Raw genomic sequence first — 24349 nt, 5'->3', positions numbered from 1 at the left:
TTTTCATTGTATTCTTCTTTCGACTTTCAACTTTTCTGTAGGTTTGAACTTTTTCACCAAGTTGTGGGTGGGTGGGTAAGGGGATTTTTAAAAATGCAGCATCTGGCCTGGTGAGGTGGCTCATGTCATTATCAGAACAAGACTCCGTCTCTTAAAAAGAAAAAAAAAGGAGAGCCTCAGATGCCATTTCCAGATATTCTGATTTAGTGAGTCTGGGGTGAGTCCTGTGAATCTTCGTTTTTCTTTTTTTGGCACATGGTCTCATTCTGTCATCCAGACTGGAATGTAGTTGCCGAAACACGGCTCATTGTAGTCTCAACCTCCTCAAGTGATCCTCCTGCCTCAGCCTCCCCCATGGCTGGGACCACAGGTGTGTGCCAGCACACCTGGGTAATTTTTTAAATTTTTGGTAGAGATGAGACCTCACCATGTTGCCCATGCTGGTCTCAAACTCCTGGGCTCAGGCCATCCTCCCTCCTAGGCTTCCCAAAGCAATGGGATTACATGGGTGAGCAGCCAAGCCCAGCCCAAATCTGTATTTTTCAATTTCCCTTCATTCTGTTGCTTAAATTTGGGAACCATTGATGTAATCCAACTCTAGCGTTTCCTTGTCACCCATCTCACAGGAAAAAAAGAAAAAAAGCCCTTAGGATCCAAGAGGGTGACTTGCCCGAGTCCTCCCAGTGGGTCAGCATCAGCATCAGGCTTGGAATGCATTTCGTGCTCTGTCTCAGGTGTGTGTGTGGCGCAAAGAGCAGAGGTGGGGAGGGGTTGTGAGTGGAATGGGGGTGAGCGGAGGATGGAGTCTTCGACTTGGAAGACAAATGTAAATGATCCTCTATGAGCCACGCCGCTTTGAACGCAACCCACTGGAGATTCTCGGTTCTCCTGTATCGATTCAGGAAAACTCCAAACAAGTCCACACTGGTAGCCACCAAGAGTTAAGAAAAGTACAAGCCGAGCCGGGCTCTGTTGGCGTCCCGTCGCCAAGGAGACGGGCCGTTGCATTCGTCCTCCAGGGGTGGTCTTGGTTTTCTTTCCTCTCCCAGTCTGCAACGCGGGGCCCAGGAGACGCCCTGAGGATCCCGCGGGGCTCCTGCAGGGCTCCGGGGCTCTTTGCGATGAGGGGCCGGCGCGAGCGGGGCGCGCCTGGCTCCGGAGGGGTCCTGGCATCTGAGTTTCCCCCTCAGGATCCCGGTGGTGCGGCCCGGGCCGCCCGGCAAGCACTTCGGAGCTCCAGGCTGTGCCCGACTTGGGGAAGCGCGCCCAAACCAGCCCGCGGGCCGGCTCCCCGGCGACCCCAAGGATGCCAGAGGCCAGGAGCTCCGGCCCGGACCTAACGCGATGGAGGAAGCAGCAGCAGCCTGTGCGCCGCACGGTCAGCCAGGTCTGCCCGCCCCCGCGGCGGCCCCTGACCGTGGCGGACATCCGTTCCGGCATGGAGAACGAGCGGCTGGGGGTCGTGCGGGACTCCATGTTTCAGAACCCTCTCATCGTCAAGGTGAGCACCCCACGCCCACCGCGCTTTCGCTGTCGCCGGCTCCGGGCACCCGCGCCGCCGGGGGTCCCCACCCGCAGCGCCCTGGCCCCGCGGCCCGGGGTCCGAGCGCAGCGTGGGAAGCTCCAGCTCTGGTCCAGACAGGCCTGGAACCCGTGCAGGTCGCGTCGCCTCTCTCAGCCTCGGTTTCCCCATCCTCACAGTGGGATGATAATGGCACCACTAAAGGGACTGATTGGGAAGATTGAATAGGGTAATTTCTGCAGGACCTCGGGACAGCGCCTGACATGGGGTAAGGCTGCAATGGGGGCTGCTGTGGTTTCCCAAAGAGTGAACCCACAGGGTGACAGGTCGCACACGCCCAGTCTAAGTGGTGGCTGCCAGCCCTCCCAGGGTACAGGCCGCCTCTCCCGTTCCCCTGCACGCCTGGGGTACGTCTATGCAGCGGTGGCTCCGTGTCTGTCCTGGAAGCATCATGTCGAATGTTCATTTCCGTCCGATCATACTAATTTCTTACCCAAATTACAACCCTAAGAGAAAAAAAGCATAATCTTTGGCCTAGGAGGCTCCGCAGAAGAATGAGGGAGCTGCGGTTTCGGGCTGGATCACTTTCCCTTCCATTACGCTTCCCTCCTCCCCACCTTTAGCCTCGCTTCCCGCTGATGGGAAACCAACACTGCTGTGGCGGCCACACCTTCCCGGGGGCCACTGGAGAAGTCAGGCTGAGGCTTGGGGGTCAGGGAGCAAGCCTCGAGGCGAATTTATCTTGCGCCGCTGGAGGGCAGTGCGCCTTTAAAAATGGGCCCCGCGTCCCAGGTGCGGGAGTGGAAGGCGCAGGTGGTAACTGTGGATTCAACAGCAATTATTTGTGTGACCGCCAGGCGCTGAGTAGAGCCCAGAGGTGGTGGTGGCGGTTTGTTTTTGTTTTGGGGAAAAGGGAACCCGTGCTAGAATTAACTGAGTTAATTGGCTCCTGGCAAAACATTGACTCCCTCCTCTTGCCTTCCCCAAACTCGGTCCTGAGAGGAGGAAGGATACTGCCTAGGCGCAGGCTGCACCTGGGGAAGGCTGGCTTCCCACACTCGTGCCTTTCCATCGAATAGGCTCCTTTCTTAGGCCTCTCAAAGTGGAACAAGGTCCTTCACTTACTTCTACGTGAGAAAAGCCACTCTGAGTGGACAGGCAGGACAGGCAGGTGGGGCCCATTATTCTTGGATGAAGGAGAGAATCACGTCCGCCACCTCCGACTACCTGCATTAAGGTTAGGTCGTTGCTTTTGTTCAAGTAGTTAGTAGTGAGCCAACTTCTTCCTACTGAAGTGTAAAGTGAGGGCGTATGGAGTTATTCTCCATGGTGAGTTAGTGTGTGGTGCCCACGCTGAGCAATATGTACACACACACACACACACATACATGTATATGCATTTGTGTATGCACCCATATACATACAGTTTACATCTATCATATATACATGTATGCATATGTACAATATACATGTACATATGTGTAAAATGTATGTACATATATGTAAATTTCCCTCTTCTTTTCCTTTTTCCTTTTGCTTCCCCCGCCCCGCCCAGCTATATCGAGGACAACATTTGGCCTCTGGATGGCACTAGCTAAACAGCTTCTAGGACCAATTCAATCCCTGATTTCTGAACCCAAGCTTAGGGTCGGGAAATGTACAGGAGGTGACTCACCCACGACTGGGGTTCTGTCTTCAGGGCACGAGATGCAGAGCAGGTCTGCCCTGGCCCCTGGTGACCATGCTGGAGCAGCAGGGACCCACGTCCAGGCTCGTGCTCTCTGATGATGGAGCCTGGGGTTCTCTTCTTCCATCAGGGACAGCCAGGGGGCAGCCTTTACCTCTGGCTTTCCTTCGTGGGTTCTTCAGGGTCTTTAAGGTACTTTCTGGAGCAGTTAAGATGACGTCCACTTTTCAGTATTTACCATATATAATATTAGAATATCTTATAACCTTAGAGGTCAAAACCTGACATAAATAAAAGTTGGCAGAGAAATTGACCGCAAAAGGAAACCTTGACTGTTATCTTTTCCGGACCCTTTTTGCAAATGAGCACACTGAAGCCACCTCTGTTGTTTTTTTGGGGGTTTTTTTTGTTTGTTTGTTTGTTTTGTGTGTTTTTTTGTTTTGTTTTGTTTTGTTTTTGCTCAAGGTTTTGGCAGAGACTGGGTTTGCAGCTTCGTTTGCTAACTCCCAGCCCAGCATTATTTTTACCACTTCAAACAGCTTCCTTTATTAGTTTTTTAAAAAAAATTATGAAACAACTTTGGTGTTTTTGACTAAAGAAAAAGAGAAAATGGAAAATATGTGAGGTTGTGGAGCTTTAAGATTTTTTTCTTTTCATGTTATGGAAATTTCTACTGAGCTTGGCTTGTGGATTTCTTCATTGTGGCATGTCAGTTTCACCATCATAGATTTTCAGCTCCCCGTAGTAGTGTGTGCCTTTCCGCTACGTATGGTAGAGGTTGGGAGTGCACTCTGCCGTGGTGTCTTTAGGAGGTGATTAGAACTAAAGTATATTTTGGTTTCGTCTAAGTCTGAACCTGAAGATGTGCATCTATATTGGAAGACTATAGCACCTTAGAAATAGGCATTTATTCTACCATATTGGGGGGTTGTTTCGTGGGTTGTTTTCTCCAATGAATAGGATCAGCATTTTTTTTCATTTAAAATGTAGAAATACTGACTGAACAAACTCAACAGTGTTACTTCACATCCATAAAATTTACCAGGATGTATACACATCAGTTATTCAAGAACACATCTGCAAGTTGCCACCGTAACCAAGTGAAAAGTGAAAAACTGAGACATCCAAGCAGGTATTTTATCTACAGATGCTCAACAACCATTTGCCTCATTTAAAACCAAGTCAACTGGTTATTTAATAGGAGTGATTGAATCAAGTCGGTGTTTTACGTGGCCACAAAAGATGTAAATATTTTCCATTAGAAAGGGTTTCAACTCTAGTGTAGACAGTGATGTGCAGTTAGCCCGTTTTCCTTCAAATGTGACTCTCTGGAAAGAATAAAATTAAATAGAGAAAGAACCCTCCCTGCTTGGTTCTCATTTCCCCAGAATTCTGTGACTCCACATAGAATCCTGCTACAATAGCCTTCAAGACTCCTTCACAAAACCTGTCAGGGTTGCACCTTTCCTGCCATCGGAACTCAGCTGATAACCTGTCAATACAATTATAGAGAGAGACTGCTTGGTTTGCTCCCCTGACAGCCTTGGATCTTCTGTCTCCCTAGAGAGGCTGCCTATGTATGGGGGTGGAATTTATGGAATCGAGCACCCTTAGAAAGTGCAAAAGATCGTAGCACCCGATTTTTTCATAATTTATTATTGACTTTGTTTTTCTGTGAGGTTTTATGTAACCAATAAGAAGTGCATGCATTTTAAAAATAGAGTCATAGAGCAGACACGGCATTTGGGGCTGGAAGGCATCTTACAGACATCTAGTCCACCTCCTTTTTTGAGGAGATCAAGGCCCAGTGAGGGGAACAGACTCATCCGAGGTGCTATCCTCACCTGGTGGCAGAATTGGGATGAGACTAAGGTCTCCTGGCTTCCAGCCCCACGTTCTTTTGGCCACAACATACGATTAATTAACCAATGACAATCCAGATTGGTAACATCATGTATAGCAGGCAGTCAAAAAGTGTTCACAGATGAATCAGATTCCAATATCATTTCATTCAATGTTCCTTCCAAAGTGAGCTCTACTGATTTCTTAGGACTTGTTGACAGCCAAGAAATATTTGTTGAAGGTTTATCAAGTGCCCAGTGCCATCCTAAGCTTTCCTGGGGGCATAGAAACAAGTTTAGAATTCAGCGTTGCTGAATTTCACAGGAGTTAACCATTTACTATTTAGCTGGGGAGATGGGATACATGCACACATTTATAACTGTACAGATAGAGATGAACGCGAAGAGGCAGGCAGCTTAGCACAGCACCTGCCGTAAGGAAAGCTCTTGAGAAATGTTAGCTCCCATTCACACACACACACACACACACACACACACACACACACGCAGGTATGCACAAATAAGACAGGCATTGTGATGGGTCCCCACCCCCGTAAGTTTTCAAGTGAGCTGCATTGCCCGGAAGAGTTCAGATTTGCAGGAAGGGAGTTCTGGGCAGGTCTCAGGGACCTGGAACCAGACCTTGAAAAGTGAAAAAGCAGAGTTGGGAAAGTCATTCAGCTCCATTCCGCCCTCCTCAGCTCCTAAATGCTTGTAGGTTTTCACCCCAACTTGAGTCCTAGTTTACAAGACCCAGTGCTGCCGCTGGGATCATTATCATTATCATCACGAGGAAGCGTTTATTTAGAGCCAGTGTGTTCAAATTGGATGCTCTACAAAATTAGGCAACCACACCATGCCCACTAATAGCTTAACATCTCTAATAAATATTGATGCTGGCGAACATAAAGGCACGGAGAGAGACCAACACAAAGAAGGCAGGCAGACAAAAGCCCAGTTGTACAAATATCCCAGCGTGGGTCAGTATTTTTATTACATTTGAGTACAATCTGAAAATGTTACACGCAGCTTTATTGTTGAAAAGAATATACCCCTGATTGCTCCAGTCCTTTTACATTCAATTACAATGTAATAGGAGGAAATTAAACCTTAGGAAGGGATTTAAAAATGAGCTGCCCATCCTAATGGCCCCGTCTTGGAGGGCCAGTGGGTCAGTTTCATTTTTTTAGAGAGTGCCGTGGGTTGATCCATCCTTGCAACTCTCTCCCTCGTGGCCCTTTTTTCCTTTTTTCTTCTTTTTAAACCAAAGTCTCCCACTTCTGGGTGCCCAAGTACATCCTTCAGTGAGTCGGGCTGAGGCAGGAAACTAACTCTCCCCGCCCAGCTCCGTGGCCATTTCAGGAAGCCGAGCTGCCCCCTTCACCGGCTTGTCACCACCCTGGGGCAGCCGCTGCCCTGCCGGAGGAGCCTGCTGTCCTCTTTGTCCCTCTGAAGAAGGTGTGCTTTGGCTTTGAAGCGTTAATTAAGCGCAGACCTCAGCACTCAGGTTCCTCCTGTTGAACTCAGCACTTTCCTATTACGTGGCTCTCAGAACACTGCGGTGGCGTGGCAGGAAGGCCGTTCCTCCAGGAAAAATTCTGAGGCTGGGGTGAACTAATCAGAGGTCTCTTCTCACACCTTCCAGAGCGTTCCAGGCTCAAGCGTTGCTCACTGTATAATCCTGCCGGCTTGTTCCTTATTTTGAAAGACAAAGTTTTCTTCATTTACAACTGACCCTGCGGACGAAATTTCAAAACCCCGTTTTCTATTGCAGTGGTTTGCAAACTGTTCTGTGGTCTTCAGGAGCATTGGAGGTCTCGTGAAATGTCTGATTCAAACAGCCTTTTAAGAAAATGCATCTTTATATTTAAAGTTTAATAAAAACATCAAGATAATTAAATGTATTTTATATCAAATGCTAACAATGGAGACCACCAACATGTTAGCTATGCTTGGAGTTTCCTAGCTTTGGGGTGTTAGTTCTCTGTGTTTGTGTGTGTGTAATGCTTGTAAAATGTGTCACAGACAATGAACATTGTAACCAGGCATAGGACTTTGGGCTGAGCGAATCCCTTGGAGTAGGACAGTGTGCTGAGGGCTTTGCGGTGGTCCCTGAGACCTGGGCTGTGTTAAACCTTAGACCCGTCTGCTGGGCTCTCACTCCTGCCTCAAGAATCTCAGGTTGGCTGGACAAAAACAAGAGAGGCACACAGTCACACTCATCCAGTGTCTGGTTGATTTTTGGCATATGCTATAACTGTTGATATGCTATAACTGTTGAGTGCTTCTTATCTGATATTTGTTTTTTTTTTTTTTTTTGAGACAAAGTTTTGCTCTTGTTGCCCAGGCTGGAGTGCAATGGCACGATCTTGGCTTACCACAACCTCCGCCTCCCCGGTTCAAGGGATTCTCCTGCCTCAGCCTCCCTAGTAGCTGGGATTACAGGCATGTGCCACCACGCCCAGCTAATTTTGTAAGTTTTTTAGTAGAGACAGGGTTTCTCTATGTTGGTCAGGCTGGTCTCGAACTCCTGACCTCAGGTGATCTGCCTGCCTCAGGCTCCCAAAGTGCTGGGATTACAGGCGTGAACCACCACACTGGGCTTTTTTTTTTTTGAGACGGAGTCTCACTCTGTTGCCCAGGCTGGAGTGCAGTGGTGCAGTTTTGCTCACAGCAGCCTCCGCCTCCTGGGTTCAAGTGATTCTCCTGCCTCAGCCACCCGAGTAGCTGGAATTACAGGCGTACACCACCACATCTGGCTAATTTTTGTATTTTTAGTAGAGACAGGGTTTCACCACGTTGGCAAGGCTGGTCCGAACTCCTGACCTCAAGTGATCTGTCCGCTTCAGCCTCCCAAAGTGCTGGGATTACAGGTGTGAGCCACTGTGCCCGGCTGATCTTTTGTATTAGTTTTTTTTAATGCCAGCGTTGGTTGGTCATTGGTAATGATTCAGCTTTAAATAAAATTGTCCTTGGAATCTTCCTTCAAGTTCCTGCATCAGTATGTGAAGACCACAGTATAAATGAGGAGGGCTGTTAAAATGATTCCAGACTGCAGCTTTTGTTTTCTTGTTTTCTTTTTTTTTTTTTTTGAGACGGAGTCTCACTCTTTCGCCCAGGCTGGAGTGCAGTGGCACAATCTTGGCTCACTGCAACCTCTGCCTCCCAGGTTCAAGCAATTCTCCTGCCTCAGTCTCCCAAGTAGCTGGGATTACAGGTGCCTGCCACCATGCCCAGCTAATTTTTGTATTTTTAGTAGAAACGGGCTTTCACCATGTTGGCCAGGCTGGTCTCAAACCCCTAACCTCGTGATCTGCCCACCTCGGCCTCCCAAATTGCTGGGATTACGGGCGTGAGCCACCATGTCTGGCCGCAGTTTTTCTTTTCACACAACCACAAAATATATCGAAATAGGTTGGCTGCCCAGGCAGATAGAAAACTGTACCTACTTCAGCAGAGAGGAAGGCCAGCAGTGTGGTATAGATGCCAGGTTGGAGCCAGCAGATCCTAGAGTGAGTTCTGTCTCAGCCACTTACTGGCTCTGCCACCCACGAGACTATTTACCCTTTAATCCTCTGTTTCCCCTACTTTAAAATGGAACGGTAATAGTTAGCACCCCAGCATGGGAGAGTTTTGAGGGTTCAGTGAGACAGTGCAGGCAGGGTCTGGCCCAGGAAAGAGCTTAATAAGTGAGCATTTTGTTATTTTCCATTATCCCGAGTCCAAATATTTATGTTTCTCAAAGCTACCTTATTGTTCTCAGCAATTGACTTTAAGTCAACGTTAAATGTCTGAACTTATAAAGAAACGGAGAATGAGACAAATTCACCCAAGTGCTTACATTTTTCCCCCTTTCTGCTCTCACTGAAAAATACTGTCACCCACCTCATCTCTTGTTTCCTGTGGCCATGTGCCCTAGTTGCGAGTGAAACCATCCAATTTCTAGCACTCATGCCGAGCTTACCCTTGAGGGTTCTTGGGCAAGTGGCTTAATTTCTCAGCCTGGGTTTCCTTATTTGCAGAGTCTGGGTACTAAGACCTACCCTACCTACATCTCAAGGTTGTAACGTGGTTGGATTCAAATGAGATACTATATGATGGAAGAGATTATGGCAAAGTGGAACGAGGCCAGGAGTTCTTAATTGAGGGGGGCAGTTTTGCTCCCCAGGGAACACTGGGCCATGTCTGGAGACATTTTTGGTTATTACACCTGGCGAGGGGGTGCTGGTGGCATCTGGTGGGCAGAGGACAGAGATGCTGCTCAGCATCCTACTATACACTGGACAGCGCCTCCCACCCCAAAACAAGGAGTCCTCTGGTCCCAAATGTCAATAGTGCCAAGGCTGAGAAGCCCCAAACCAGGAGACATAAAGGGGACGTGGGAACTTTGTTATCCTTCACCCATGGTTCATGGTCTCTTGAAACCTAATGCAGAGACTCTGGAAATGAGCCGGTTTGGTTTTAATTGCTTCTCTACCCATTGTTTGCTTCCGATTGTCTTCCTCTCATACACTTTATGGCTATTTAAAATCCCCGCCTTTGAATCCGTTTCGTTTCCCGAGCAATGTAGCTTACGTGAGTTTGCTAGCTTCTGTCTGAGACTTGTCAATCTCTAGCCTCACCCATGTTGTCGTTTAAAAAAATGAAAAGCATTTCTAGCAATCCATAGAGTGTGGCTCAATAATTCATTAGATAAACTCATTAGCAAAGGGACTGATTTGTTGAGTAATCACTGACCGGTAGACAAGCTTTGTTTCCCTGGTGCACCAACTTCCAAGGATTTTGTTTGGTTTGGTTTGGTTTTCCTCAGCATGAACTAATCTAAGATTTAAAACAAAATTGATTGAGTACACCAGAAATTAAGCTCACAGTGGGCCAGGGCCCCATCACAGACTCTATGCTCTCATTGTGGCACTAAATACAGCATTTCAGGGAAGCAAATAAATATGCTTTATAAAGAAAACAGCTGTTATTTTTCCACCCAGTCACTCAAAGGCACGTCAGGGTTCGGGCAAGAAACTGACAGACATGGGTCAATGAACAGCAAGGTCAACATGAGTAGCACACAGGAGGGAGAATGGCCACCAAAAGGATTGTGGAAAACACATAATGAGCCAAAAAGAGGGATTTTTGATCTTTTATATGAACCAAACAATACATATTTGGGAGACCAGTGAACTCAGAAGCATACAAGATAAATTTCTTTGTGTGGATCGAAATCTTTTGTGTTTGTCCAGAAGAATGAAAGTGGAGGCTCAGAACTCTTTGATTTCAAGGTATGTGTGGCATTAGTGAGAGGACACACCGCTGCCAGGTGGCTGGTTGTTTGTAACCAATAGCACAGCGTCTAAGCTGTGCCGTGGCGTCAGAGAAGCAGCCCCAGGGAGCCAAAGCTCGGATGCCACAGCCTCCCACAAAGATGGGGCACCCAAAAAGGCAACGAGAGAGGTGATCTTTCGGCCACAGCATTTCTGTTGAGGGAATTAGAAAATTTACTGGCAGCTTTATTAGTTAATTTTACTGGACAATAGTGAATTTGGCCGTGTCACCACATTAAAATGCCATCATAATATTCCCATTATGTAGAATCGCATTTATATTTTCCATCTGCTTCCCAGGAGATCTTTAAGAGCCAAGATACTGGCTTTTTTTTTCCTTTTTATGCATTTAAGACTGCTAATGAACTCATCAGCCAATGAGCAAATATTTATTGAACACCTACAATGTGCAAGGGACCGGAGGAAACACAAGAGGTTGAAGACTTTGTGTCCAAGAAGTTGTAGTCTGATCAGAGAGAACCAGACTTTGCACATTAAAACTCATAAGTTATTAAAAGTGGGTGGGTGGGGGCAGTGACTCACACCTGTAATCCCAGTACTTTGGGAGGCTGAGGCAGGAGGATTGCTTGAGCCCAGGAGTTCGAAACCAGCCTGGGCAACATAATGGGACCTGGCATCCACAAAATTTTTAAAAATTAGGCGGGTGTGGTAGTGTGCACCTGTAGTCTCAGCTACTCAGGAAACTGAGGCAGAAGGATCGCCTGAGGCCAGGAGGTTGAGGCTACGGTGAGCTATGATCACACCACTGCACTCTAGCCTGGGTGACAGAGCAAGACCTTGACCAAAAAAAAAAAAGGTGGAAGGAAAGGTGATGAGAGGCCAGAATGCCACGTTTAAGGGTTGAGGCAGGAGCAGTATCGGGGCTTTCCAGGCAGTGCAGACAGCTGATGAGGTTGGGCTGGGCCTGTAGGATGGACTAGATTCCACTGGGGGAACAGGACAGGAAGGGGACGCCTAGAGCAAAGGCACATCACCTGGAATGTGCAAGGTGTTTTCAGCAAGAATGGACATGCCTGTAATCCCAGCACTTTGGGAGGCCGAGGTGGGCGGATCACTTGAGGCCAGGAGTTCAAGACCAGCCTGGCCAACATGGTAAAACTCTATCTCTACTAAAAATACAAAAAAAAAAAAAAAAAAAAATTCTGGGCATGGTGGTGCACACCTGTAATCCCAGGTACTTGGGAGGCTGAGGCAGGAGAATTGCTTGAACCCAGGAGGTAGAGGTTGCAGTGAGCCAAGATCGCACCATTGCACTCCGGCCTGCAGCCTGGGTGACAAGTGAGACTCTGTCTCAAAAAAAAAAAAAAAGAAGAACAGAACAATAACTCTATGATTCTATGCATTCATTCACTCACTGCTTTAATTAACACTTTTTGAGCACATAATGTGTACCAGGCACAGTACCAGGCACCAAGGATACAGGGGTAAACCCACCTGGTTATAGGCTTTGTCCTTGAAGAGCTTACAATCTAGCAGACAGAGATGAAAATCAACAGCAAAGTGGTACAGACGTGGCCACAGCCATCTGGATGGGATCCATGCCCAGCACTGAGGGCAGCTCCATCTTCACCTGGACGAAAGGAGATGAGGAAAGCTCTCATAGGCTGATGGCTTGGCTTGTGTCTTTTTTTTTTTTTTTTTTTTTTTTTGAGGCAGAGTCTCGCTTTGTCACCCAGGCTGGAGTGCAGTGGTGTGATCTCGGCTCACTGCAACCTCCATCTCCTGGGTTCAAGTGAATCTCCTGCCTCAGCCTCCCAAGTAGCTGGAATTACAGGCGCCTGCCACCATACCCAGCTAATTTTTGTATTTTTAGTAGAGTTGGCCAGGCTGGCCTCAAACTCCTGACCTTAGGTGATCCGCCCGGCTTGGCCTCCCAAAGTGATGGGATTACAGGCGTGAGCCACCATGCCCGGCCTTGGGCTGAGTCTTGACACAAAGATTAGCAAGTATGTGGGGGGGAACTGAAGAGGTGGGGGCAGGGTGAGATCCAGGTTTTGCCAGGCTTAAAGTTTATGCAATTTTGGGATCCCTCTTTAAGAAACAGAATACAGAATTACAAATAATTTTGAAAATTAAGTCCAAGGCCTTGAAATGTGCTGGAGAGTGACCCTGAAGCTTAACTTCACTAGTTTCATGGTAAATCAACTTTTGGAGAGAAAAAGCTTCCCAGGAAAAGGGATAGGGTGTTCAGCGGGGCTGGAGTTTGGAGGGATGCACGCTAGACCGTTAGACTTGAGAATCCTGGGTTCTTCTCCAGGCTTCGTGACATTCAGTCATTCATTCATTTCTTCACTAAGCATTGCACAGTTCCCCTGAACCAGGCACACCAGGCACTGGCACCACAGTGAGGAGTTCACAGTCTACTGCACACTCTCATTGGCTCTGAAACCTTGAGTGACTCACTAGATGTCTCTAAGCCTTGATTCTGCACACCTGAATGGCTTCTCTCCCATCCTTCATTTGCTCATTTGACCATCTGCAAAATGTTTATTGAGGAGCTGTTATGTGTGCTGGGCCTTGGGGACACCTCAGTGGATAAGACAGCCTTAGTCCCAGGTGGCTTTTTTTTTTTTTTTTTTTTTTTTTGAGACGGAGTTTTGCTCTTGTTGCCCAGGCTGGAGTGCAATGGCACAATCTCAGCTCATTGCAACCCCCGCCACCCAGGTTCAAGTGATTCTCCTGCCTCAGCCTCCCCAGTATCTGGGATTACAGGCTCACACGACCATGCCCAGATAATTTTTGTATTTTTAGTAGATGGGGGTTTCACCATGTTGGCCAGACTGGTCTTGAACTCCCAACCTCAGGTGATCTGCCTTCCTTGGCCTCCCAAAGTGCTGGGATTATAGCTGTGAGCTACTGTGCCCAGCCCAGCAGGTGGCTTTCAAGGCCCTGCAGAAGACAGACAGTAAGCCAAGGACTCTTTACTCAGGGATACACATTGCAGAGGAGTGCAGGGCACTCAGAGGCTAGGGAAGCCCCACTTGGAAGATACCACGGATGCTATGTTTTAGCCCAGCCCTTCGAGCTGAGGGGTCCTGGTCAGTGAAGAGTTACTGGAAGTGGAGTGTGTATGTGTCTGTGTTCAGATGAGCAATGGGATGAGACTGTTCCAGGCAAAATAAGAGATTTTATGAGAAGACCCAAAGCAAGGAGGAACCTGGAGCTTTGGGGAAAGAGGGCCAGGGGGCTGCAGTGAAGCAGCAGGGAAAGGCAGCACTGAGGTGAGGCTGGGCAGGAAGTCAGAGGCCAGGGACACCTGCAGGGGTCAAAGCAGGGGGAATACACAAAGGGCTGAGAGACAGGTCCAGAAACCAACAAGAGGCTGCAGCAACCACACCTCCTTCCCTCTACTGAAGGTGACAACAGGCGGACAAAGGGATACACTCCCAGTGGCAGCGTGCTGCGATGTGACAGCTGGGATGGACATGTTAGTTGCATCCTGGTCCCCAACCAGGCTGGGCACAGATGGCAGGACGTGTCCTTCCAGGCTGGTTTAGGGTTAGTGACTACGATTTGTTTACTTTTTGTAAGTTACACAAACCCAAGTCCGCCGCGCTCTGTATTTTCACCAAGTCATTCAAGGCAACCTGCTGGAGCAATTCCGGGGAGTCCCTTAGGGCTGAGTGTTGGGCTTCGCGGCTGCCTCCAAAACCTTTACAAACCATCACTGAAGATTTTGCTGTCTCTGTGGGCACCCAGGGGGCATAAATTCGGAGGTTTAAGCAAGTCTTTTAAAAACTACTCTTCTAAAAGGAAAGCGCCTGTTGGGCGAACCTGAAAGCTCTGTCTTTTCTTAGGCAGCCGCTTGCTTCTTGGGGAGATCTTCCCAGGATCACCTCACAGGATGCTCACGGGTCTGACTTCTCCCAGAGTGGGAGGATGAGGAGGAGGCTGAGCCTGGAGTCTGGGTTTCCAGGAGGCTCCTGGCTGTAGACCATTTGATCAGCTGACACTCCAGTGTGCCCACTGACAGCTGCTGCCCTCTGTGCAATGTGCTCACTGTGTGCCGGGCGCTGTGCCTCTCCCTTACATCTTTGCAACAATCCTGAGACAGGATGACTATCATTCCCATTTTACAGATGGGGAAGCCGAGGCTTATAGAGGTCACACAAATTGCCCATAGTCACCCAGCTCATGCCTGGAGGAGCCAGGCTTCCAACCAGGTCTGTCATCCCAAAGCCTGAGGTCGTAACCGCTGTGCAGATCCAAAAAACTTAGTGACATCAGTGGCCATCACTGGTTGAGTACCTGGCCAAGTGCCAGATCTTTTACATATATTATCTCAACTCTGCAAGCTCCGTGTCTTGAGCCCAGAAAGGCTCAGAAACTTGCCCAAGGCCACATGAAGGGTAAATGGCAGGATTGGGGCTGGCAGTGTGGCCTGAGTAAGTCCACAGCTTGTCATGCTTCCTACATGTTATGCCACACTGCCCGTTACCCTGGGAGACCCCTTTGTCCTGATGGGAGAGAAGAATCCAGTTAATCCATGTGCTTATCACCTGCGTCTGTATCTATCTGAAGGGTCAAGCTCATCTGGGGATGTGTTTTCTGTTCTCCAAGGACCTTACAGTCTAGTTGGGCAGAAAAGTCACATCACACACGTGCACCTACGGCCAGAAGTTGACTGCACAAGGCTGAAACCAATGCAGCCAAGACATCCATGGCTGTTAAAAAAAGAGTTAGGAGGTCGGGTGTGGTGGCTCACGCCTGTAATCGCAGCACTTTGGGAGGCAGAGGCAGGCAGATCATGAGGTCAGGAGATAGAGACCATCCTGGCTAACACGGTGAAATCTGTCTCCTAAAATTACAAAAATTAGCCGGCATGGCCTCAGGTGCCTGTAGTCCCAGCTACTCAGGAGGCTGAGGCAGGAGAATCACTTGAACCAGGGAGGCAGAAGTTGCAGTGGGCTGAGATCGTGCCACTGCACTCCAGCCTGGGCGACAGAGCAAGACTCCATCTCAAAACAAAACAAAAAAAGAGTTAGGAAGAGGGAGCAGCCCTGGCCTGGCCTGGTCCAGAAAGATCTGTGGAATTGCTGGAGGGCTGAGAAGAGGAGGGACAGGTGTAGACAATGGCTAGACAAGGTGAGAAATTGGCTGCCATGAGCTTGGGTGCATTTTCAGGGGAAGTCTGGAGGAAGCACACTACCAAGAAGGCGGCAGAGGGAGGTTCCTGGGAAAGGGAAGCTGGGATCAGGTGAGGACCGCTCAAGGAGCCTTCACTTTGGGTGTCACCACTTGAAAGTTTAAAGAAGAGACTTGGGATAAAGACGCATAGATACCGGGTTTCCCACGGATGTCGGATTTCAGGTTATTCCAAACGTGCGCATCTGCCGGCCAGGGAGCCAGGATGGCTGGGGGCAAAACCTCCATCAAGGCTGAGCAGAGCGGCCTCCCCCTTTTCAAAGGAAAGGCATCCCCTCCTCCTCTCCCAGCCACGGCTCCCTTCTTCTCCCCACCTCCCTAATCAGAGAGAGCAAATTGTTATCAGATTAGCGCCAGCAATGAAAAGCACAGTCCCGCTCACCCTCGCAGTTAGTTAGCATTTAGATAGACTGGGACTGGGGCCCACACAATAGGCATCAAAGCCCAGCTCAGGGCGGCGGGAGGGATTAATTTCTTTAACCAACAGGCCTGATCTGGCCTAACTCATTACCCTGCCTTGTCAGCGTGGATGTTAGATTCGATTGAAGATTATACCATTTAGGTCTTTCCCTTGTTTTCTGCCGAAATCTGGGCTATTGAATTGCACATTCTTGCGTCGCCCCCGTCAATACTCAGCGGCCTGAGGTTCTAATTCTGCTTCATTTAAACTTCATCAACTTTTCCAATCAAGTGGAAGGATCCGAAATAGGCTCTGTGAGCAGAAGGGCCCGATTCCCTTTGTCAGATAATTTATTCTGTTTTCTCCTCCCCCACTCCTTTGCTCTCTTTCTCTCTCCAACCTCGCTCCCCAATCCCCTCTCTCAATGCTCCCCCCTCCTTATCCCCATGCTGAAAATGAGATTACAGTATTTAAATGACTATGGTAATCAATCTAGGGACCCCGAGCTGAGATTGAGGTTAATTTTTCTTAGCAGAACAAAGAAGCGTGATGCCTTTGGGGATGTGAAGGTGCAGTCTAGGTTTCTTGCTTGTGTTTTTTACCCCCCGAAATTGCAGTTTTCGGAGTCTTTTCTTGTTACTAACTAGGCGCCGAGTGTGATTTTTAAAGGCAGCAGCCCCTAAGAGAGCAGAAATGTAATTTTGAGCTGATAAACAGCTAACGGCCTTCAATCAACAATTTTAATAGGAAAAAAAAAGTCACTTACATGATATGGGTACAGATCTAATGAAAGGGTGATCATTTACCTTATTTATTTTTAAACACACATGGAATAATTTCCCACTGTGTTAGGACTAGTAATTACAGCCACACGGTGCGTCCGTAAACTTTTGAATGAAGAGCCTTGTCACTCAGACGGCCCTCTCCCTGGCAGCTTTTGCTGCTATAAAAGTTGAGATTTTGTCATGTTTTGGCTAATTGGAAACCGGGTCATTATACCCTTGAAAATCTACATGAAAGTGACTTGTTCAATTGTTACCTGAAGCATTCACAAGCCGGCCAGTCATTCTGCTGAGACCCCCGCCTGCCTCCCCCAGCTTCTAAAACAGAGAGAATCAAAATATGTATATTTCTTTGTCTCCCTTTGCTATCTTGTCAGAGCTGTTTTACATGCTGCCACCCAATGTTATCTTTTATTTGTGTCAGGAGAAAGGATTTGACAAGTTCAGTATACAATGTTCATTTGGCAAGGCAAATTTTTCATACCAATTTTGAGTTAGGAAATGAAACTATCTTTCAACAGAATGAGCAACATCATTTTTGGACAGACTTATTATGAGAGAGAGGAGTGCAGAACTTTATTTCCTTGCATGATCCCGAAAAGTCTAATACATTTTTTTAAAAGTAGGATCCCGTTTCCACCTGCAACCCAAGTTGGGGGAAATGAGAAACAACAGTAATGTCTTCAAACAGGGAGGCCTAATGTCACATTCCCCACCCCCCCACCCCCGTTTCCCGCCAGTTATTAAAAGGCTGGAATAAATTGTTCCTCTTCTATATTATAATGACGTTGCTTCAGACCCTTTAAACTGTGCGTGAGTTTCTGACAGTCATCCACATTTGCAAAGCAAAATATTTATTAACCATCATCGTCTAAAGCAGCAACGGAACCTGAGGCAACCTTGTTTGTGCAGAGTGAGATTCCCCCGCCCCCGTACCCACTTTCCATCACTGTTTGCCTAAAAAAGAAGACTCTCTCACCCTCTGTGCTACCGAATTCATTTGGGGCAGTGGTTTATGGTGACATTTTTCTTTCCTAAAGCAAATATTGACTCACCATGGGGAAATTAAAACTCCATTAGGCATCGCTACATTGTCGAGCAGCCTGCATTACAGCAGTCAAGCTACTATTAATTGGTTTCTTCCTCAGGAATAATTCAGGGAGGGCAGAGGGAATGGAGAAAGAGAAGATGGATCTCAGCCGTAATTCCTTAAAATGACACCATCTAAATCAGCAAAGGTGATCATTATGCGGTTATTAATCTAAATATAAAGAAGACACTGCCTAATAATAGGATGAATTTATCCATATAAGAAGCCTGCAGCTAAGTTATTTCTGGGCTGGAGAGAATACATTTTAAGACACAGGTGGGCCAGCCTTGGCCAGATTTGGGCCAGAACCGGCTTCCCCAGAGCACGAGAAGCCCCGATTCTTTTCTCCTCTATCTGGGTGAAGAAGTTTTTGTTTCCTGCAATAAGGTAATTAGCTGTTCCTGCAGCCCATTCACGGCTTCCTTCTCAGCACCAACACTCTGTTTTTTCACCCTGACCATTCCCTCCTTGGCCATCCAGCAATTCCAGCCATGCCCAGCCCATCCTGTGTCCCACCCACTCCACTAAGACTTCTCCGGTCCTTCTCGGGTCTAGCGGCTTTGCCCTCTGTATTAGGGCTGCCTAACGAATGACCACACATCAAGTGGCGTAAAAACAGGTATTTTGGCTGGGTATGGTGTAATCCCAGCTACGTGGGAGGCTGAGGCACGATAATCGCTTGAACCCGGGAGGCGGAGGTTGCAGTGAGCCGAGATCACGCAACTGCACTCCAGCCTGAGCAACAGAGTGAGACTCTGTCTCAAACAACAACAACAACAACAACAACAAAACAGATATTTATTCTCTCAGAGTTCTGGAGGCCAAAGGGCTGGTTCCTCCTGAGAGCCGTGAGGGAAGGATCTGTTCCAGGCCTCTCTCCTGGTTTGTAGATGGCCCTCATTACGTTCCCATGACATTCTGCCTGTAAAGGTGTCTATGTCCAAATTTCCTCTTTTTATAGGGACAACTGTCTCCTGCAGTATCATCTCATAATTACAAATTATCTTGCCAATGACCCTATTACCAAATGAAGCCACATTCTCAGGTACTGGGAGTTAGGACTTCAGCGTATGAATTTTGAACAGACGGAGTTCAACCTCTAACATTCTCCATTGACCCCATGGCTCAAAGTTTGTTGAGCATTAGATTCTTTCTTTTTTTTTTTTTTCTGAGACAGGGTCTTGCTTTGTCACCCAGGCTGGAGTTCAGTGGTACAATCATAGCTCACTGCAGCCTTGACCTCCTGGCTCAAGTGATTCTCCCACCTCAGCCTCTTGCATAGCTGGGACCACAGGGGCATATGCCATCATGCCCAGCTAATTTTTAAGTTTTTTTTTTTTTCACAGAGACATGGGTCTTCCAGTGTTACCCAGTCTGTTCTCAAACTCCTGGGCTCAAGCAATCCTCCTGCATTGGCCTCTCAAAGCGCTGGGATTACAGGTGTGAGCCACTGCGCCCAGCCGGAGCATTAGATTCTTAATAACTGCAAGGAGCCGGGCACGGTGGCTCACACCTGTAATCCCAGCACTTTGGGAGGCTGAGGCAGGCGGGAGGTCAGGAGTTCCAAACCAACCTGGCCAACATGGCGAAACCTCATCTCTACTAAAAATACAAAAAATTAGCTGGGCGTGGTGGTGGACACCTGTAATCCCAGTTACTTGGGAGGCTGAGACAGGAGAATCACTTGAACCCGGGAGGCAGAGGTTGTAGTGAGCCAAGATTGCACCATTGCACTCCAGCCTGAGCGACAGAGCGAGACTCTGTCTCAAAAAACAAATAAATAAACAAACAAACACCCTGTAAGGGAAAAACACACCTCGATTACCCTGGAAATGAGGTTCCTTCCAAACAGCCGGGGAGGCGCAGAGGTAGGGGCCATTCTCTTGCCATCCATAGTCTGGGTTTTGAGACTAGGGAACACACCCAGGTCCCAAGGCCTTCAGGGCACAGTCAGCACTTTGAAGACACCCCCCCTGCTCTGTGTACACTGGCATCACCAGGCTGCGATGGTGTTGGTCAGGGTCCCACCAGGCCCTCTCTGACCATTGGCTTCTGTCATATCTCATTCACATGTGACTGCTTTGGGCTTGGGTCCTGGTCTCTGGTCCCTGAGTTTTGGTAAGAGTAACAAGGTAATCACTAGAGTGTCACCCTGCATGTTGAACTGGGGACCTCTGTCTTATTTTCTTTCTTTCATGATAATGGTTTTTCTCAAATGTTTGCCTATTCTTGGTAGGGTATTATATTTTTATTTGCCATTTCCTAAATATTTGCCTGTGGATGTTTTTTCTCTGACTGCTAGAGATTGTGGGGGAGAGGCAGACTAGATTGGAAAGTGAGATAAACTAGTGGTTTTTCTTCTGAGTATGGAAATAAAGAGCTACATGAGGGTATCTTTAATCTCTCCTTTCCAGCCAGGCACGGTGTCTCACACCTGTAATCCCAGCACTTTGGGAGACCAAGGTGGGGAGATCACGAGGTCAGGAATTTGAGACCAGCCTGGCCAACATGGTGAAACCCTGTCTCTACTAAAAATACAAAAATTAGCCAGGGGTGGTGGCGGTTCCTGTAGTCCCAGCTACTTGGGAGGCTGAGGCAGGAGAATTGCTTGAACCCAGGAGGCGGAGGTTGTAGTGAGCCAAGATCGCACCACTGCACTCTAGCCCAGGTGACAGAACGAGACTTCAACTCAAAAAAAAAAAAAAAAAAAAAAAAAAGGCCGGGCCCGGTGGCTCATGCCTGTAATCCTAGCACTTTGGGAGGCCAAGGCGGGTGGATCACAAGGTCAGGAGATCAAGACCATCCTGGCTAACACGGCAAAACCCCGTCTCTACTAACAAAATACAAAAAAAAAAAAAATTAGCTGGGCATGGTCGCGGGCGCCTGTAGTCCCAGCTACTTAGGAGGCTGAGGCAGGAGAATGATGTGAACCCGGGAGGTGGACAGTGAGCCGAGATCGCGTCACTGCACTCCAGCCTGGGCAACAGAGCGAGACTCTGTCTCAAAAAAAATAAAACTCTGCTTTTCATGATCATTGCTTTAGTCTGAATGCAAATGCCACCATTGCTTTCTGCTTGGTGAGAGGCTCAGTTAACCTTGGAAGGGAAGAGGCTCAGTTAACCCAACTGCTTCCAAAGCAGCTCCCCGGATAGTCCACGACTGCTGCCCCAGAGCCCTCTTTTCTCTGGTACATGGGGTCTGCACTTGGCGTTCTCCTGGGCACTCCCTGGCTCCCTGGCCTTCATCTCCTACACTTATTTCTGGTGGTGGTTTCCTCTGGTTTTGCTTTTCTGTTTGTCTGCTTCTGTCTAATTTCTATCATTCATAAATTTTTTAAAATTTCTGGTTCTGTGATAGAGCTCCCTTTCTTATTTTCTATACTATTTTGGATTTTTTTGCCTTTTGGAAAATACTTTCTCTGTCCTTTCGTGGCATTTGTGGGATGGGGGGAGAAAAAGTAGATGAATAGGTTCAGTCCTCTGTTTTGATCCAATCTCCTCATTTTCCTTCCTAAGATTTTTGCAAGCATTAGATGTCATAATAAACTGGTAAGGAACATTCCAAATCATAGCCTTAAGATAGTTACATTTATCCCCTACAAAAAGAGTTTTAGAAACTACCTTAGCATCTACTTATAATGCAGCCAAGAATGTTTCCATTCTTCCCAATGACCAGAGCTATCCTGTGAACTAGAAAACCACTCCTTTGTTGTGATCTGAAGAAAAGCCCTCCTGTCCCAGTCGTTCCTACCAGGTTGCCAAGTACCAGGAAATCTCAGCAGAATCTCTGTCTTATCTGACACATCTGGGACCTCAGTCAATATGTCAGAAGGAAGAAGCAGCACTTCAAGCTATTTTTACCCAGTAACAGAAAACTTGTTCCTCTTCTGGTCATGGCCAAGTAACCTCCTATCATATCAGCCCTCCCAGAGACAACATTTATATACTCCAGATAAAACGTAAAAAAAAAAAAGAAGGTGCTAGGAAGTGAACAAATGCAGGCAGATGCAGCGGGCAGATGAGGGAGTCAACACTTGGAGGAAGACAACAGCAGGAAATGACTTTCCTTTTTTAAAAATGACCTTTATCCAAAGGCCAGGCTATAGTCAGTGCTGCACCGCATGTCTACAGTTTGGATAGAAACCTGTGATTCTAGTCAACCTGTGGTTGAAGAACCAGAAGACAGAATTGGAGCAACCACCATCACTGGAAGGTGAGGGAAGAATCCAGGAAAGGAGAGAGCCAGAGAAGGGAAGTCCAAATTCAGGGTCTCTGGATAATCCCTGAGCCCATACAAAAGGCACAGATACTACAAAGCCCAAATAAGGCTAAAATAAATAACAGAACTTAGACATGAACTTCCGTCCACTGCAGAAGAGGCAAAGTTTGCACTTTGAGTTCAATCAAGTTAGCTTCTTGCAAACAAAACAAACAAACAAAAAATGTTTTAAAAGAACATAAATAATCCAGAGTCTCTACAATGGGTCAGTCACAATGTCCAAGGCACACCTCAGAAGTATATTTGACACGCAAAGAAATAGGAAAATATGACTCATTCTCAAGTGAAAACATATAGAATTGAGATAATTATCCAGATTTAGAATCAGCAATCCTGAATTTAAAGTGGATGCTATGACTGCGCTCGAGATGTAAAGAAAAATATGTTCTCAATGAATGAAAAGATAGGACAAAAAGTAACCCACAGGAATCTAGAAGTGAAAATACAATGTCTGAAGTAAAAATTCACTTAATGAGCCCAACAGCAGAATCTAGATAACAGATGACTCAATGATCCTGAATATATACCAATAAAAGTTATCCAATTGAGGAACAGAGAAAAAAGATTGAAAAAAGTGGGCAGATCCTCAGGGACCTGTGAGATGGTATCAAAAGGTCTAACATGTTTTCCTGAAGGAATAGTAGCCCAAATTTCCCCAAATTTACTCAAAGACATATTAGGCTGGTGCAAAAGTAATTGCAGTTTTTGCCAACCTAATACATCTCAGTGAATCCCAAAAAGATTTATTGAACTACTGGCCTCAAGCAATTCCTCTGTCTTATCCTCCCGAGTAGCTGGGATTCCAGGTGTGAGCCACCACTCCTGGCTATTCAAATGAGATTCCTAAAAAATAACAAAACCACGCCTGTGAACATCATAGGCACATTGTGAAGAACCAAAAATAAAGAGAAAATCTTGAAATCACACAGGGAAAAATAACACACGCATGTCAGGGAACAACAATTCAAATAATCACAGATGTCTCGCTGGAAACAAGGAGCCCAGGAACACAGACCTTGGCCCAGAGTCCTCTCTTAGAATTTCTAGTTCTATAAAAGGACATTAGGAAGCAGGACACAATATAAGTGAGCCTGGATCTGGGGGAGGGCAAAAGGGTGATGTGTGGAAGAAATGTGTGGTTTCAGGGACAAAGTGGAGTGGAATCCCTAGCAAGATGTGAACAGAGTCTGAGGGCTTTACATGGGAGGAGTTGGGTGGCTAGGAACCCATATTTGAGAATGTCAGCTTGACAGTCTTGTTGGGAGCCAGACCCGTCCATAGATTGTAGCAAGGACTTTGGACTTGGACAGGTCTGCAGTTTACCCCTCCTTCTGCTGCTTGCTAGCTGCATAACCTCAGATAGCAAGAGGGTCCCTTCTTAGTCCTTGGTTCCTTTTTTTTTTTTTTTTTTTTTTTTTAAGATAGAGCTTGCTTTGTCACCCAGGCTGGATTGCAGTGGTGCGATCTTAGCTCACTGCAAGCTCTGCCTCCCGGGTTCAAGCAATTCTCCTGCCTCAGCCACCTGAGTAGCTGGGACTATAGGCATGCGCCACCACACCCAGCTAATTTTCATTTTTTGTTTTGTTTTGTTTTGTTTTGTTTTTGAGACAGAGTCTCACTCTGTCGCCCGGGCTGGAGTGCAGTGGCGCGATCTCGGCTCACTGCAAGCTCTGCCTCCCGGGTTCACGCCATTCTCCTGCCTTAGCCTCCTGAGTAGCTAGGACTACAGGCGCCCGCCACGATGCCCAGCTAATTTTTTTTGTATTTTTAGTAGAGATGGGTTTTGCCATGTTAGCCAGGATGGTCTTGATCTCCTGACCTTGTGATCTGCCCGCCTCAGCCTCCCAAAGTGCTGGGATTACAGGCGTGAGCCACCGCACCCTGCCAATTTTCGTATTTTTAGTAGAGATGGGGTTTCGCTATGTTGCCCAGGCTGGTCTCAAACCCCCGACTTCAAGTGATCCACCCCACCTTGGCCTCCCAAAGTGCTGGGATTACAGGCGTGAACCACCATGTCAGGCCCCTTGATTCCTTTTCTATAAATGAGGGCTGATAATAGCACCTACTTCATGGGGCTGTTGCAAAGATGAAATGAGACAGATGTGTGTAAAGCTAAGTGCAGAGCTTGCTCAACGGTAAGGGCCTGAGAAATGGCACTTGCTCTGAGGGCTGCTGTGTTTCTGTTTGCCAGCGGTACTCTGTGTGAGCTCTTCTAGCCTTTGATGGCCCTTCTTCCCTTACCACTCTCTGTGAGTCGTGATTATG

At 47.4% G+C, this 24349-nt stretch overlaps 1 protein-coding gene across 1 annotated transcript in view; it reads left to right on the top strand.

The window, feature by feature from the left end:
• Window positions 1–1047: 1047 nt before the first annotated feature.
• CFAP77 (cilia and flagella associated protein 77) overlaps window positions 1048–24349 on the top strand; it is a 161887-nt gene continuing 138585 nt past the window's right edge. Inside the window, exon 1 of the mRNA XM_003822405.4 lies at window positions 1048–1501. Coding sequence (XP_003822453.1) covers window positions 1307–1501 — 195 coding nt within the window. The 5' untranslated portion in view covers window positions 1048–1306. The remainder of the gene's footprint in view (window positions 1502–24349) is intronic.

Source organism: Pan paniscus, chromosome 11, assembly GCF_029289425.2.
Source record: "Pan paniscus chromosome 11, NHGRI_mPanPan1-v2.0_pri, whole genome shotgun sequence".
In the NCBI taxonomy this organism is placed as follows: domain Eukaryota; kingdom Metazoa; phylum Chordata; class Mammalia; order Primates; family Hominidae; genus Pan; species Pan paniscus.
The sequence above is the reverse complement of the archived record's forward strand: the minus strand, read 5'-3'. Positions and strand labels throughout refer to the sequence as shown.